Below are 13999 nucleotides of genomic sequence, written 5' to 3'. Positions count from 1 at the left end.
TATTATTGCCTGGGACCCAGGTCATATGCAGAGTGGACAGCACTGAGAGATACACCACACGCTCCAAGGTGTGTGTGTGTGTGTGTGTGTGTGTGTGTGTGTGTGTGTCAACTGTAAATGTGTATATACAGTTGTAGTCGGACGTTTACCTACACCTTAGCCAAATACATTTAAACTCAGTTTTTCACAATTCCTGACATTTAATAATAGTAAAAATTCCCTGTCTAAGGTCAGTTAGGATCACCACTTTATTTTTAGAATGTGAAATGTCAGAATTATAGTAGAGAGAATGATTTATTTCAGCTGTTATTTCTTTCATCACATTCCCAGTGGGTCAGAAGTTTACAAACACTCATTTAGTATTTGGTTGCATTGCCTTTACATTGCTTAACTTGGGTCAAACATTTCAGGTAGCCTTCCACAAGCTTCCCACAATAAATTGGGTGAATTTTGGCCCATTCCTTCTGACATAGCTGGTGTAACTGAGTCAGGTTTGTAGGCCTCCTTGCTCGCACACACTTTCAGTTCTGCCCACAAATGTTCTATAGGATTGAGGTCAGGGCGTTGTGATGGCCACTCCAATACCTTGTCTTTGTTGTCCTTAAGCCATTTTGCCACAACTTTGAAAGTATGCTTTGGGTCATTGTCCATTTGGAAGACCCATTTGTGACCAAGCTATAACTTCAGGACTGATGTCTTGAGATGTTGCTTCAATATATTCACATACATTTCCTCCCTCATGAAGCCATCTATTTTGTGAAGTGCACCAGTCCCTCCTGCAGCAAAGCACCCCCACAACATGATGCTGCTACCCCCGTGCTTCATGGTTGGGATGGTGTTCTTCGGCTTGCAAGCCTCCCCCTTTTTCCTCCAAACATCATGTTGGTCATTATGGCCAAACAGTTCTATTTTTGCTTCATCAGACCAGAGGACATTTCTACAAAAAAGTATGATCTTTGTCCCCATGTGCAGTTGCAAAACGTAGTCTGGCTTTTTTATGGCGGTTTTGGAGCAGTGGCTTCTTCTTTGCTGAGCGGCCTTTCAGGTTATGTCGATATAGAAGGTCCTTTGCTGTTGTTCTGGAATTGATTTGCATTTTTCGCACCAAAGTACGTTCATCTCTCTGAGACAGAATGCTTCTCCTTCCTGACTGGTATGACGTCTGTGTGGTCCCATGGTGTTTATACTTGCGTACTATTGTTTGTTCAGATGAACGTGGTACCTTCAGGCATTTGGAAATTGCTCCCAAGGATGAACCAGACTTGTGGAGGTCTACACTTTTTTTTCTGAGGTCTTGGCTGATTTCTTTAGATTTTCCCATGATGTCAAAAAGGCACAACGTTTGAAGGTAGGCCTTGAAATACATCCACAGGTACACCTCCAATTGACTCAAATGATGTCAATTAGCCCATCAGAAGCTTCTTAAGCCATGACATAATTTTCTGGAATTTTCCAAGCTGTTAAAGGCACAGTCAACTTTGCGTATGTAAACTTCTGACCCACTGGAATTGTGACACAGTGAATGATAAGTGAAATAATCTGTCTGTCAACAATTGTTGGAAAAATTACTTGTCATGCACAAAGTAGACGTCCTAACCGACTTGCCAAAACTATAGTTCGTTAACATGAAATTTGTGGAGTGGTTAAAAAATGAGTTTTAATGACTCCAACCTAAGTGTATGTAAACTTCTGACTTCAACTGTAGGTGTATGACATGAACTGTATTCTCTGTCAGGTCAGTGTGTGCTCTCTGTACACTGTGAAGCTGACCCATGGCAAGTTCACCTGGACGGTCAAGAGGAAGTACAAGCACTTCCAGGAGCTGCATCGTGACCTCTACAAGCACAAGATGATGGCTCACTTCCTGCCTCTGGGAAGGTCAGACTCAGAGCACCAATCAAAGCTCAGACATGCAAAGCAACCCATTATCTGAGTGGAGTGTAATTTGTTTAGAGGGGATGCAATTGAAATAAGAGTGAAGGCCTGTTGTGATTTCTGTGTGAGTTTAAGAAGGAACATTTTTAGAATATTCAAATATCTCTTTTTAGATTTGCAGCCCAGAGAGCGCAGCTGAGGGCTATGACAGAGGAGATGCCAAGTCTACACGGCACTGAGAGGATGAGACAAACCTCCAGTAAACCGGTATCACTCTTACATTCATTGACCCACCCAAACTGTATACAGTATGCACAAAGACAGACTCTGATAAACACCATGGTACACACGCAGACAGAGACCCACACATAACTCAGTCTCACATAAAGGCTCACTCCACTGGGCACACCATGTCATTTCAACATGGAAATGTGGGTAATATTTGGTTGAGATGTTGATCAATGAGAGTTCCACCTTTATGCACCCACTCAAGACAGACCGAAGTTTGTTGAATTCCCAATGTGTTATTACTTTGCTTTCAACCGTTGAAAAGCACAACAAAGTTCAAATGGGAATGAAATGTGCTTCATATAATAGGACAACTAAATGACCTGGATTGCAGTTGAGATGACATAAAAAGTACATACAGATGTAGGATCTTAATTTGAGGAAGTTTGCTACAGCAGGAAAATAATCTTGCAGCAACAGGAAATGTGAATTATTATGTGGATTATAATTAATGGAATTTTTTGTAGGGGTTGATACATTTTTCAGTAGGGCAAATCAAGTCTGTCATTTTAAAGTGGAAGTTACATACATTTTAAGCCTTTTTAAACCATGAATATATTACAAATGTGCATTTCCTGCTGTGCAGAAAAATTGTGATCCTACATCTGTAGTGCAAGATGCTAGACAGATTATTATAGCATTATTGTGAATATCTCCACAGACCTGCAAATTTTGCGTGATATCTTGGACATGCACAATGCACACCTTCTATGATTACATAATACATTTATAGATACAGTAATCTCAAAATGTGACCATGGGTGTGTTACTCATTTTAAGGTTGAATAAAAACGGTTACATTAGTTTGTATCTTTTGTTCCACTGACTTAGTCTGGCTTTAATTCCAGTTTGTCTACAAATGAATAATTTATATTTTGTATTCCAAGAATCAAAGTTAAAGTATAGCACTAAATCAAATCAATTCTTAATTAAAGTCTATTTAAAGTTTGTTTGATTTAGTCCTATTCTTTAACATAGATTTTTTGGTTGAGATAGAGACATGAATCCAACATATTAATTAACAACTTGAAGATAAAATTTAAAAACAACCAAAGCTTTAAACCCTAGGCCTATATGTACTGTCTATATTTAGTTGAACCCTGAGTTGAATTGAAACAATAGTTGTTGATGACTTTGCAAATGCTATACAGGCCTAAATATTGATGATATATGACTTATAAAGTATGGTTACATTTTATTTTTCTCTGTTGAACTGACCCTTTGGAATGACGTCAATAGCAACAGGGAATCTATTTAGTTATTAAGAGATCACTCATAGGACTGTTACCGTGACCGTATTACCGCCACTCCGGCGGTCACGAGTGTTGATGGCAGTCAAATTCCATGTGTCCATTTACGGTAATTAGGCTTCTCTAAGCTCGGATGCTGCTGATGGTCATTAGTAGCCTACCAAACTTGCTAACTGCCTGGTACTCTGCAGTCTATTGCCCCTCTAATCACTGTGACATCAATGCAAATCTAATAAAAAAATCTAATCAAACACTTCATGAGAGCTCATGTTGTGCAACATTTCTATAGGCTATGCAATTGCGTGAGAAAACAGAGTGATGGCCTCTATTAAAAAGAGGAGGATCCCATCAGCTTTCTACAGGCTAGGTCTAGTATATTTATTTCTCATCCTTGCTAATATTGAGCACATTGCTTCTCTTTAAAACAGGAGTATAGTCTACCTGGCTGGCATGAAAATGAACCACTGGAAAAGTGTCCTTCATTTGCTATTTAATTGTGTAGCTGACGTATTTTTTCCCCCGGTGCCCCAGTTTTGAGATAGCTGCATGATAATGGTCCATTCTAAATCAAAACACATTTCACACATATATTATTGAGTATATGTAAAGACAAGATTAAATCAAGAATAGTGTGATGGGTAACAATATTAGCTTATCACTTGGGAATTGTATATTATCACTTTTTCTGTTACTTTTTCAAATCATAGTCACACACCTAATGTAGCCTAGCACATTGGAATATATGTTTTCGTAAAGTTTGTATCACAACTAAAGTGACCAAATAACTTCTTCAAATTTAAGCCGGTTTCCAACGGCTGTAGAGCCTAACTGGCATGCATACGCAGCTCGTGAGTTTCAAGTTTGGGGAAGATCATTTTCAACATAAAAATGCACCTTTATAATAAAAGCATTATATGCATAATCACATTTGTGGTTACTTTGGACAATGGTGTTCTGTCGGACTATGTAATATTTAATTCTCGCACAGAATAGAATAGGTAAACCTTTGTACTATGGGGGATAGTAGATTGACATAGGCTAGTGCTTTTGCTGTTCGTTAGGCCTAGTCATCTTGTTGGCTGACAAAAAGTAAATGTGGACAGTTCTTCCAATATCTTCAATATGCACCTCAGAATTGGATGCGTGCAGTTGCATCCCCAATATGTCTGTCTTCACTTCTAGCCTGTGAGAAAGACCCGATCACGTGACTGAGAACCATGTGAGTGAGAGGTGCAGCCGGGAGAAGGGAATTCTAATTATTATATTCAGCCCAAGGGCACAATGGCCACTGGCCGCAAAAGGCATGGATTCTTTTTAGGGGGAATTACGGCCATGCAAAGGGTATGCAGCCGGTAAATTCAAGGCATTATCAAGTGCTTGTGAAGACTGAGACTGATGACGTGTGTACAGCCTGTGCAAAAAACAACAACGCAGAGCTCATGTCTTTCATGCAACCTTTTTCAAATCATCATTAGAGTCGCATCATGCAGCCTTACAATGTATTAAAAATCAAAACATATAGCCCAACATTTTTATCACAACGCTCAACACAGAATAGCCACATGTATGCACTCCCTGAAATCATTTGGAGAAAATATCCTTTCTATTTTTTTCAGCTATGTTCAATTGTATTCTTCATACAATAAAACAATGTAAAATAATGCCACGGAATTCTAAACAAATCTTGTCTGCTAAATGAACTAGTGTAGCCCACAGCCCAATGGCAGAGTCAGATTAGGGCCTAGCATAAAGACAATCCAGAATATGCTTTTCTGTTCTTCTGAAATAGACTACATTTTCTTCATATCGTGTTTCTTTAGACCTGTCTAAAATAAATAATTGATTTATTGTGATGGTGTAGGTTATATTAAATGTATTTATTCGATTTTTGTCAAATGTAGATGTTCCAAAGGTCTGCATCAGTGGCTTGTAGGCTATGCGTGGGATCCAGAAGATGCTAAATGTGTTTGTTAATTAACTGTCAATTACCATGAGACCGGCAGTTAATTGCTTGAAAATCACCGTCTGAAAAAAATGTAATGACCGCCATAGCCCTAATCGCTCAATAATAATTGTCCCGATAATTCAAAAAAATATATAATCTTTATTTAACCTTTCATAACTAAGTCACTTAAGAACAAATTCTTATTTACAATGACTGCCTACCCCAGGCAAACCTGGATGATGCTGGGCCAATTGTGCACCACCCTACAGGTCTCCCAATCACAGCCAGATGTGATACAGCCTGGATTCGAACCAGGGACTGTAGTGACGCCTCTTGCACTGAGATGCAGTGCCTTAGACGGCTGCACTATTCTGGAGCACATTGGTAACACATTGGTAGTAGTGACAAATGTCATAGCTAAGCAGGACTGGGATTGGTTAAACCCTGGATGGGAGACCAAATGGATAGCTGTAGGTAGATCAATTATCCTGGGATAATGATAGTGAATATAACGTTGAAGATCTGATGTTCAAATAGAGGTACAAATAGAACATATCTTATAAAAGGTTTGTCTATGTTGAAAATGGGTTAACCAATGATGATATAAGTTTGTAAGTTTGTACTGTTAGGTGACCTAAACTGGGACATGCTTAACACCCCGGCCGTCCTACAATCTAAGCTAGATGCCCTCAATCTCACACAAATCATCAAGGAACCTACCAGGTACATCCCTAAATCCGTAACCATGGGCACCCTCTTAGATATCATCCTGACCAACCTGCCCTCTAAATATACCTCTGCTGTCTTCAACCAGGATCTCAGCGATCACAGCCTCATTGCCTGTGTGCGTACTGGGTCCGCGGTCAAATGACCACCCATCAATACTGTCAAACTCTCCCTAAAACACTTCAGCGAGCAGGCCTTTCTAATCGACCTGGCCCGGGTATCCTGGAAGGATTGACCTCATCCCGTCAGTAGAGAGTGCCTGGTTGCTCTTCAAAAGTGCTTTCTTCTCCATCTTAAATAAGCATGCCCCGTTCAAAAAATGTAGAACTAAGAACAGATATAGCCCTTGGTTCACCCCAGACTTGACTGCCCTTGACCAGCACAAAAACATCCTGTGGCGTTCTGCATTAGCATCGGATAGCCCGGATATGCAACTTTTCACGGAAGTCAGGAACCAATATACTCAGGTAGTTAGGAAAGCTAAGGCTAGCTTTTTCAAACAGAAATTTGCTTCCTGTAGCACTAATTCCAAAAAGTTTTGGGACACTGTGAAGTCCATGGAGAATAAGAGCACCTCCTCCCATCTGCCCACTGCACTGAGGCTAGGAAACACTGTCACCACCGACAAATCTACGATAATCGATAATTTCAATAAGCATTTTTCCACGGCTGGCCATGCTTTCCACCTGGCTACCCCTACCATGGCTAAAATCTCTGCACCCCCTGTACCTTCTCCACTATGCAATCTGGTTTCTGAGCTGGTCATGGGTGCACCTCAGCCACGCTCAAGGTCCTAAACGATAACCATAACCACCATTGATAAAAGACAGTACTGTGCAGCTGTCTTCATCGACCTGGCCAAGGCTTTCGACTCTGTCAATCACCGCATTCTTATTGGCAGACTCAATAGCCTTGGTTTTTCAAATGACTGCCTCGCCTGGTTCACCAACTACTTTGCAGACAGAGTTCAGTGTGTCAAATCGGAGGGCCTGTTGTCCGGACCTCTGGCAGTCTCTATGGGGGTGCCACAGGATTCAGGATTCTTTTCTCTGTATATATCTGATGTCACTCTTTCTGCTGGTGATTCTCTGATTCACCACTACGCAGACGACACCATTCTGTATACATTTGGCCCTTCTTTGGACACTGTGCTAACAAACCTCTTAACGAGCTTCAATGCCATACAACACTCCTTCCGTGGCCTCCAACTGCTTTTAAATGCTAGTAAAACTAAGTGCATGCTCTTCAACCGATTGCTGCCCGCACCCTCCCGCCTGACTAGTATAATTACTCTGGACGGTTTTGACCTAGAATATATGGACAACTACAAATACCTAGGTGTCTGGTTAGACTGTAAACTCTCCTTCCAGACTCACATTAACGGGATCGATATGACAACAGCCAGTGAAAGTGCAGGGCGCCAAATTCAAAACAACAGAAATCTCATAATTAAAATTCCTCAAACATACATGTATCTTATACCGTTTTAAAGGTAATCTTGTTGTTAATCCCACCACAGTGTCCGATTTCAAATAGGGCACTGTGAACGATTATGTTAGGACAGAGCCAAGTCACAAAAACACACACAGCCATTTTTCCAGCCAAAGAGTGGAGTCACAAAAAGCACAAATAGAGATAAAATGAATCACTAACCTTTGATGACCTTCATCAGATGACACTCATAGGACTTCATGTTACACAATACATGTATGTTTTGTTTGATGAAGTTCATATTTATAAAAAAAATCTGAGTTTACATTGGCGCATTACATTCACTAGTTCCAAAAATATCCAGTGATTTTGCATAGCCACATCAATTTAACAGAAATACTCATCATAAATGTTGATGAATATACAAGTGTTACACATGGAATTATAGATATACCTCTCCTTAATGCAACCGCTGTGTCAGATTTCAAAAAAGCTTTAGGGAAAAAGCAAACCATGCAATAATCTGAGAACGGCGCTCAGAATTGTTTTTTTAACCGCCATGTTGGAGTCAACAGAAATCAGAAATAACATTATAAATATTCCCTTACCTTTAATGATCTTCATCAGAATGCACTCCCAGGCATCCTAGTTCCACAATAAATGTTTGATTTGTTCGACAATGTCCATTATTTATGTCCAAGTAGCTACGTACACAAATCCAAACGCTCGTGCAGGTCCAATCGAACGTCGGACGAAAAGTTCAAAAAGTTATATTACAGGTCGTAGAAACATTTCAAACTAAGTATAGAATCAATCTTTAGGATGTTTTTATCATAAATGTTCAATAACGTTCCAACCGGACAATTCCATTGTCTGTAGAAAAGCCATGGAACGCAGGTCGCTCTCATGTGAAATGCGCGTGACCAGGACCTGGCTCTCTGCCAGACCACTGACTCAAAGAGCTCTCATCCGGCCCCACATCACAGTAGAAGCCTCATTCAATTTTCTAAAGACGGTTGACATCCAGTGGAAGCCCCAGGAAGTGCAACTTGAACCATATCCCACTGTGTATTCGATAGGGCTGAGTTCAAAAACTACAAACATTTTCTCAGGTTTTTGCCTGCCATATGAGTTCTGTTATACTCACAGACATCATTCAAACAGTTTTAGAAACTTCAGAGTGTTTTCTATCCAAATGTACTAATTCTATGCATATATTAGCAACTGGGACTGAGGAGCAGGCCGTTTACTCTGGGCACCTCTGGGCACCTTTCATCGAAGCTACTCAATACTGCCCCTGCAGCCATAAGAACTTAAGTATCTCCTATCCAAAATGAAATCTATAATCGGCTTCCTATTTCACAACAAAGCCTCACTCATGCTGCCAAAGATACCCTCGTACAACTGACCATCCTACCGATCCTTGACTTCGTCATTAAAACTCATTTTTCAACCACTCCCCAAATTTCTTGTTAACAAACTATAGTTTTGGCAAGTCGGTTAGGACATCTTCTTTGTGCATGACTCAAGTAATTTTTCCAACAATTGTTGACAGACAGATTATTTCACTTATCATTCGCTGTATCACAATTCCAGTGGGTCAGAAGTTTACATACACTAAGTTGACTGTGCCTTTAAACAGCTTGGAAAATTCCAGAAAATTATGTCATGGCTTTAGAGTCATTTGAGTCAATTGGAGGTGTACCTGTGGATGTATTTCAAGGCCTACCTTCAAACTCAGTGCTTCTGCATGACATCATGGGAAAATCTAAAGAAATCAGCCAAGACCTCAGAAAAAAAATTGCAGACCTCCACATGTCTGGTTCATCCTTGGGAGCAATTTCCAAACGCCTGAAGGTACCACGTTCATCTGTACAAACAATAGTACACAAGTATAAACACCATGGGACCACGCAGGCGTCATACCAGTCAGGAAGGAGAAGCGTTCTGTCTCAGAGAGATGAACGTACTTTGGTGCGAAAAATGCAAATCAATCCCAGAAAAACAGCAAAGGACCTTGTGAAGATGCTGGAGGAAACAGGTACAAAAGTATCTATATCCACAGTAGAACGAGTCCTATATCGACATAACCTGAAAGGGCGCTCAGCAAGGAAGAAGCCACTGCTCCAAAACCGCCATAAAAAAAGCCTGACTACGGTTTGCAACTGCACATGGGGACAAAGATCATACTTTTTGTAGGAATGTCCTCTGGTCGGATGAAACAAAAATAGAACTGTTTGGCCATAATGATCATCATTATGTTTGGAGGAAAAAGGGGAACGCTTGCAAGCCGAAGAACACCATCCAAACCGGCAAGCACGAGAGTAGCAGCATCATGTTGTGGGGGTGCTTTGCTGCAGGAGGGACTGGTGCACTTCACAAAATAGATGGCATCATGAGGGAGGAAATGTATGTGGATATATTGAAGCAACATCTCAAGACATCAGTCAGGAAGTTAAAGCTTGGTCGCAAATGGGTCTTCCAAATGGACAATGACCCCAAGCACACTTCCAAGTTGTGGCAAAATGGCTTAAGGACAACAAAGTCAAGGTATTGGAGTGGCCATCACAAAGCCCTGACCTCAATCCTATAGAAAATGTGTGGGCAGAACTGAAAAAGTGTGTGCCAGCAAGGAGGCCTACAAACCTGACTTAGTTACATCAGCTCTGTCGGAAGGAATGGGCCAGAATTCACCCAATTTATTGTGGGAAGCTTGTGGAAGGCTACCCGAAACGTTTGACCCAAGTTAAACAATGTAAAGGCAATGTTACCAAATACTAATTGAGTGTATGTAAACTTCTGACCCACTGGGAATGTGATGAAAGAAATAAAAGCTGAAATAAATCCTTCTCTCTACTATTATTCTGACATTTTACATTCTTAAAATAAAGTGGTGATCCTAACTGACCTAAGAAAGGGAATTTTTACGAGGATTAAATGTCAGGAATTGTGAAAAACTGAGTTATATGTATTTGGCTAAGGTGTATGTAAACTTCCGACTTCAACGTGTATGTATATACTGTATATATATACTTGTTTTTCTTATCAGAACCCCCTGCGGGCTAGTCGGCTATCAGTCTTGATTTCTGATTTCTCTGTTGTAGAAATACCTTGAAGAATATCTAAATGGCCTTCTGGAGAATTCTTTTTGTAAGAACTTCCACGGCATGGTGAGTGAAGATGACACACACACACACCAATTTTCATTCAGTGTCAGGATGAGCTGTCATCACTGTCTGTCTTTTTCTGATTCCAGCTGGAATTCCTTGATGTCAGTGCTCTCTCTTTTGTCAGTGAGCTTGGACCCAAAGGCCTGTAAGCAATATTAATAGACTATGAGAGTGTGTGATGGTATATGAGAAAGTGAGTGTGATTCAGTATATTTTAATGTGACTAATTCTCTGTCCGTGTGAGCAATGTTAGTGATGTCATTGTATTTCAGGGAGGGTTCCATCTTCAAAAGGTCAGGAGGTCATCGTATCCAGGGGCTGAACTGTATTGGTCATCACCAGTTCTGCTTCCGCTGGTCAAAGCGCTGGCTGGTGGTCAAGGATTCCTTCCTGCTCTATATGAACCGGGAAAACGGGGTCGTCTGCTTTGTACTGGTCTTTGACCCAGAGTTCAAAGTTCAAGTGGGCCGTGCATACACTGATACCAAGTATGGGGTCTGTATTCAGAATTTCACCAGGTAAGTCCACAGTGGTGTCCAAAATGTTATTATCTATTTGTAGGCAGACACACCCATAAAGTGTACACTCAAATACAGATCACACTTGTGAAGTACACATTTGTATACCTAATTGTTTATTTATGAGTCAATCCCTAGCTGTGTGTGTATTCTTGCAGGCAGGAAGAGGAGAGTGTGGTAAATTTAGATTTTTTTTTTTTTACATTCGGCATCACTGTTTCAAGGGGAATACAGTATGTGACCCACCTCATTGATTCGGTCCTATGTAGCAAAATTTGAATTTATGTTTTTTACATTGGATAAAAGTAGAGACTCAGAGATAGAACATTGTATATCATACACTGCAGTAGAGGAACAATGGGAAAGTAATTCTGCTTTGAAAGTTGATAAACTTGTAACACTACTTTTGAGAAAATGTTGTTACACCAACTGGAGAGCTCTTATTTTTCTTCACCCATTCAGCATCGTTATCACCCATATAAGCCTTAGCCCCGCCCATCTTAAGGATTCACGTGTGAGGCCATGTACTTAACAGAGTGAGTAAGGTATTGTAGTAAACAACCAAAGATTAAGACTGAAAGTGGTACAAATGGTACAAATATAGTGGTACAAATATACTTTATCTAGTCCTTGGCCTATATCCTATTCTGACTTTGGTTCAGGTCATGTTGTTCTTCTCGTTACCATCTCTGGTAAACACACACTAAATTAAATTAAATCTAAGTTTATTTGTCACATGCACAGGATACTGAAGGTGTAAACGGTACAGTGAAATGATTACTTTGCATAGTGGAGTCTTTTGTTTAGACCCTTAATCCCAACCCATACTACCATGTACCATGCATGAATCTGCAGGTAGCTTAAGCTAACCAACTAGGTTCAATGTTAGCTAACTAGCTAACATTAGGCTATTACTAGCAATGCAAATGGTAGTCATTACATCACAACTTCTTCCCACTGAGCAGTAGCAACACTTTTTCAGTTCTTCATGATATCTTAAAAAAAAAATCTTTGGTAGAAAGTATTATCTACACATAATGAGCAACTCGTGCTATAAACAGAAGAATACTACATGGCAGACCAATCCGAACTCATGTCCAGCCCATCCATTATCTCAGCCAATCATGGCTAGCAGGAAGGTTCCTGTCTTTTTTCGTTGTTAAACCAACTAGGCTTGTAATTTCTTATTTTAATTTGATTTATTTACAGATGGCATACACGTTTGTTATTAAGGCAAATGACAGTCCACATGTTCAAGAAGGCATTTCTCCCCCAGAACTTATTTTGATTTAAAAAAATGTAAATAAATGTTAAAATGCCTCTCCTATGTAGTAGTGACGTGCAACATACACATAGATTCCTGGAATGTGTCACATACAGTATTATTTCTCACAAAGATATCTACATATATTTCAGGATGTTGTGTATCCCTGGAAAAAAATCTGAATTCATATAAACATAACAGTTTTGAAAACATAGCTTGTCCAAAAAAAGTGGTCTCTTGGCACAACTTGAGGTAAATTGAGAATGGGACAGGGTAAGCTGAGTCATCTTGGGGTAAAGTGGTTGAGATCTTTCTGTTCAATATCACTTAACCTTCCATTTCTTGACCAGTTGTCTGGGACATGGATGTTGCAATGTGTCAATTAATAGGCAAGTTCTCTGCATTTGAGGCTACAAAGCCCATATTGGCCCACAAGATTCTTGATATGTTTAGGAAGCTCAGACTTCATGTCGTCAGATAAGACCTTGTGTGCCTCTGCTACTCTATCATAGCCTCATTCGCACAGGGACATGTTCATTTTGGTTTTTGTCATTGAACGTCTTCAGTGTCATTGTCTATTTTTTTTCATCCCTTGCTGCTGCTCAAATGGACTTCTTCCTTTCTCACTTCTTCCTTCGCTGCTCTCTCCAGAATCTCAAGGGGGGCCAGACCCCTGCTTGTTTTATGTGTGTATACAGGGGGCATGAAGATGTCTGCTATGTAACAATAAAATATGCATCTTGAGTTCATACAGGACACATTGCAAAAATACTATTTATATTATGCACGAAACTGACTAAATGTGATGATAATATATATGGGGTATGGTGGAGGTTGGCTCAATTTACCCCATGGCCATTGGCATAACTTACCCCAAAGCAAATATGTTGACTATATTAGCCCACACAGCTACAAGGATACACTTTCATGCTATGTTTAGGATCTCATATTTTAGCTTATAGTCTCACCTGATGTATAAAACATTATTTAAACTATATACTTCGGTTTAGATACAAGCATCATGAAACCTATAACACAATAAATTCATTTGACTTTGTGAAAATCAGTTTTTTGGACCTAACTTGCTTACCACTTTCCCCATATGGCTTCTTACTTCACAGACTCTATGAAATGATGAACTCTTCCTAAATATTTGGCCACATGATTAATTTTGTGTATGGTTTTCTAGAAACAATTAGGGTGGCTCAATAATTATTTGGTTCAACATATCCCACTCTCCCCTATTGCCTCGCTGTGTTGCCTCATATGTGTATGTGTGTTCTTACATGAGCGTTGTGTGTGTGTTTTAGGGATCTGGTCATCAAGTGTAACAGCTACAGACAGGCTCACTGGTGGAGCCATGAGATCAACAGGCTGGCTGAGCCTTGTGAATTCCTCCAGGTCCAACGCTTTGGGGGCTTTGCCCCGCCACGGGAGAACACACTCACTAAATGGTCAGATGTGTGTGTGTGTGCATTGCTTCACATTGGATGATGATGTGGTATTTGTACATACTGTATACATCCATAGCT

The 13999-nt window shown here is 40.1% G+C and overlaps 1 protein-coding gene across 2 annotated transcripts in view; it reads left to right on the top strand.

The window, feature by feature from the left end:
- The window catches only part of LOC115105624 (phospholipase D2-like), a 32875-nt gene that overhangs the window by 3007 nt on the left and 15869 nt on the right, over positions 1-13999 (top strand). For both annotated transcript variants that reach the window (XM_029627855.2, XM_029627856.2), the window contains exons 3-9: positions 1-68; positions 1736-1878; positions 2049-2142; positions 10620-10685; positions 10772-10830; positions 10958-11203; positions 13778-13921. The exon at positions 1-68 is cut by the window's left edge and continues 63 nt beyond it. In XM_029627855.2, coding sequence (XP_029483715.1) covers positions 1-68; positions 1736-1878; positions 2049-2142; positions 10620-10685; positions 10772-10830; positions 10958-11203; positions 13778-13921 — 820 coding nt within the window. The remainder of the gene's footprint in view (positions 69-1735; positions 1879-2048; positions 2143-10619; positions 10686-10771; positions 10831-10957; positions 11204-13777; positions 13922-13999) is intronic.

This window comes from Oncorhynchus nerka, linkage group LG22 (genome assembly GCF_034236695.1).
Source record: "Oncorhynchus nerka isolate Pitt River linkage group LG22, Oner_Uvic_2.0, whole genome shotgun sequence".
NCBI lineage: Eukaryota > Metazoa > Chordata > Actinopteri > Salmoniformes > Salmonidae > Oncorhynchus > Oncorhynchus nerka.
The sequence above is the reverse complement of the archived record's forward strand: the minus strand, read 5'-3'. Positions and strand labels throughout refer to the sequence as shown.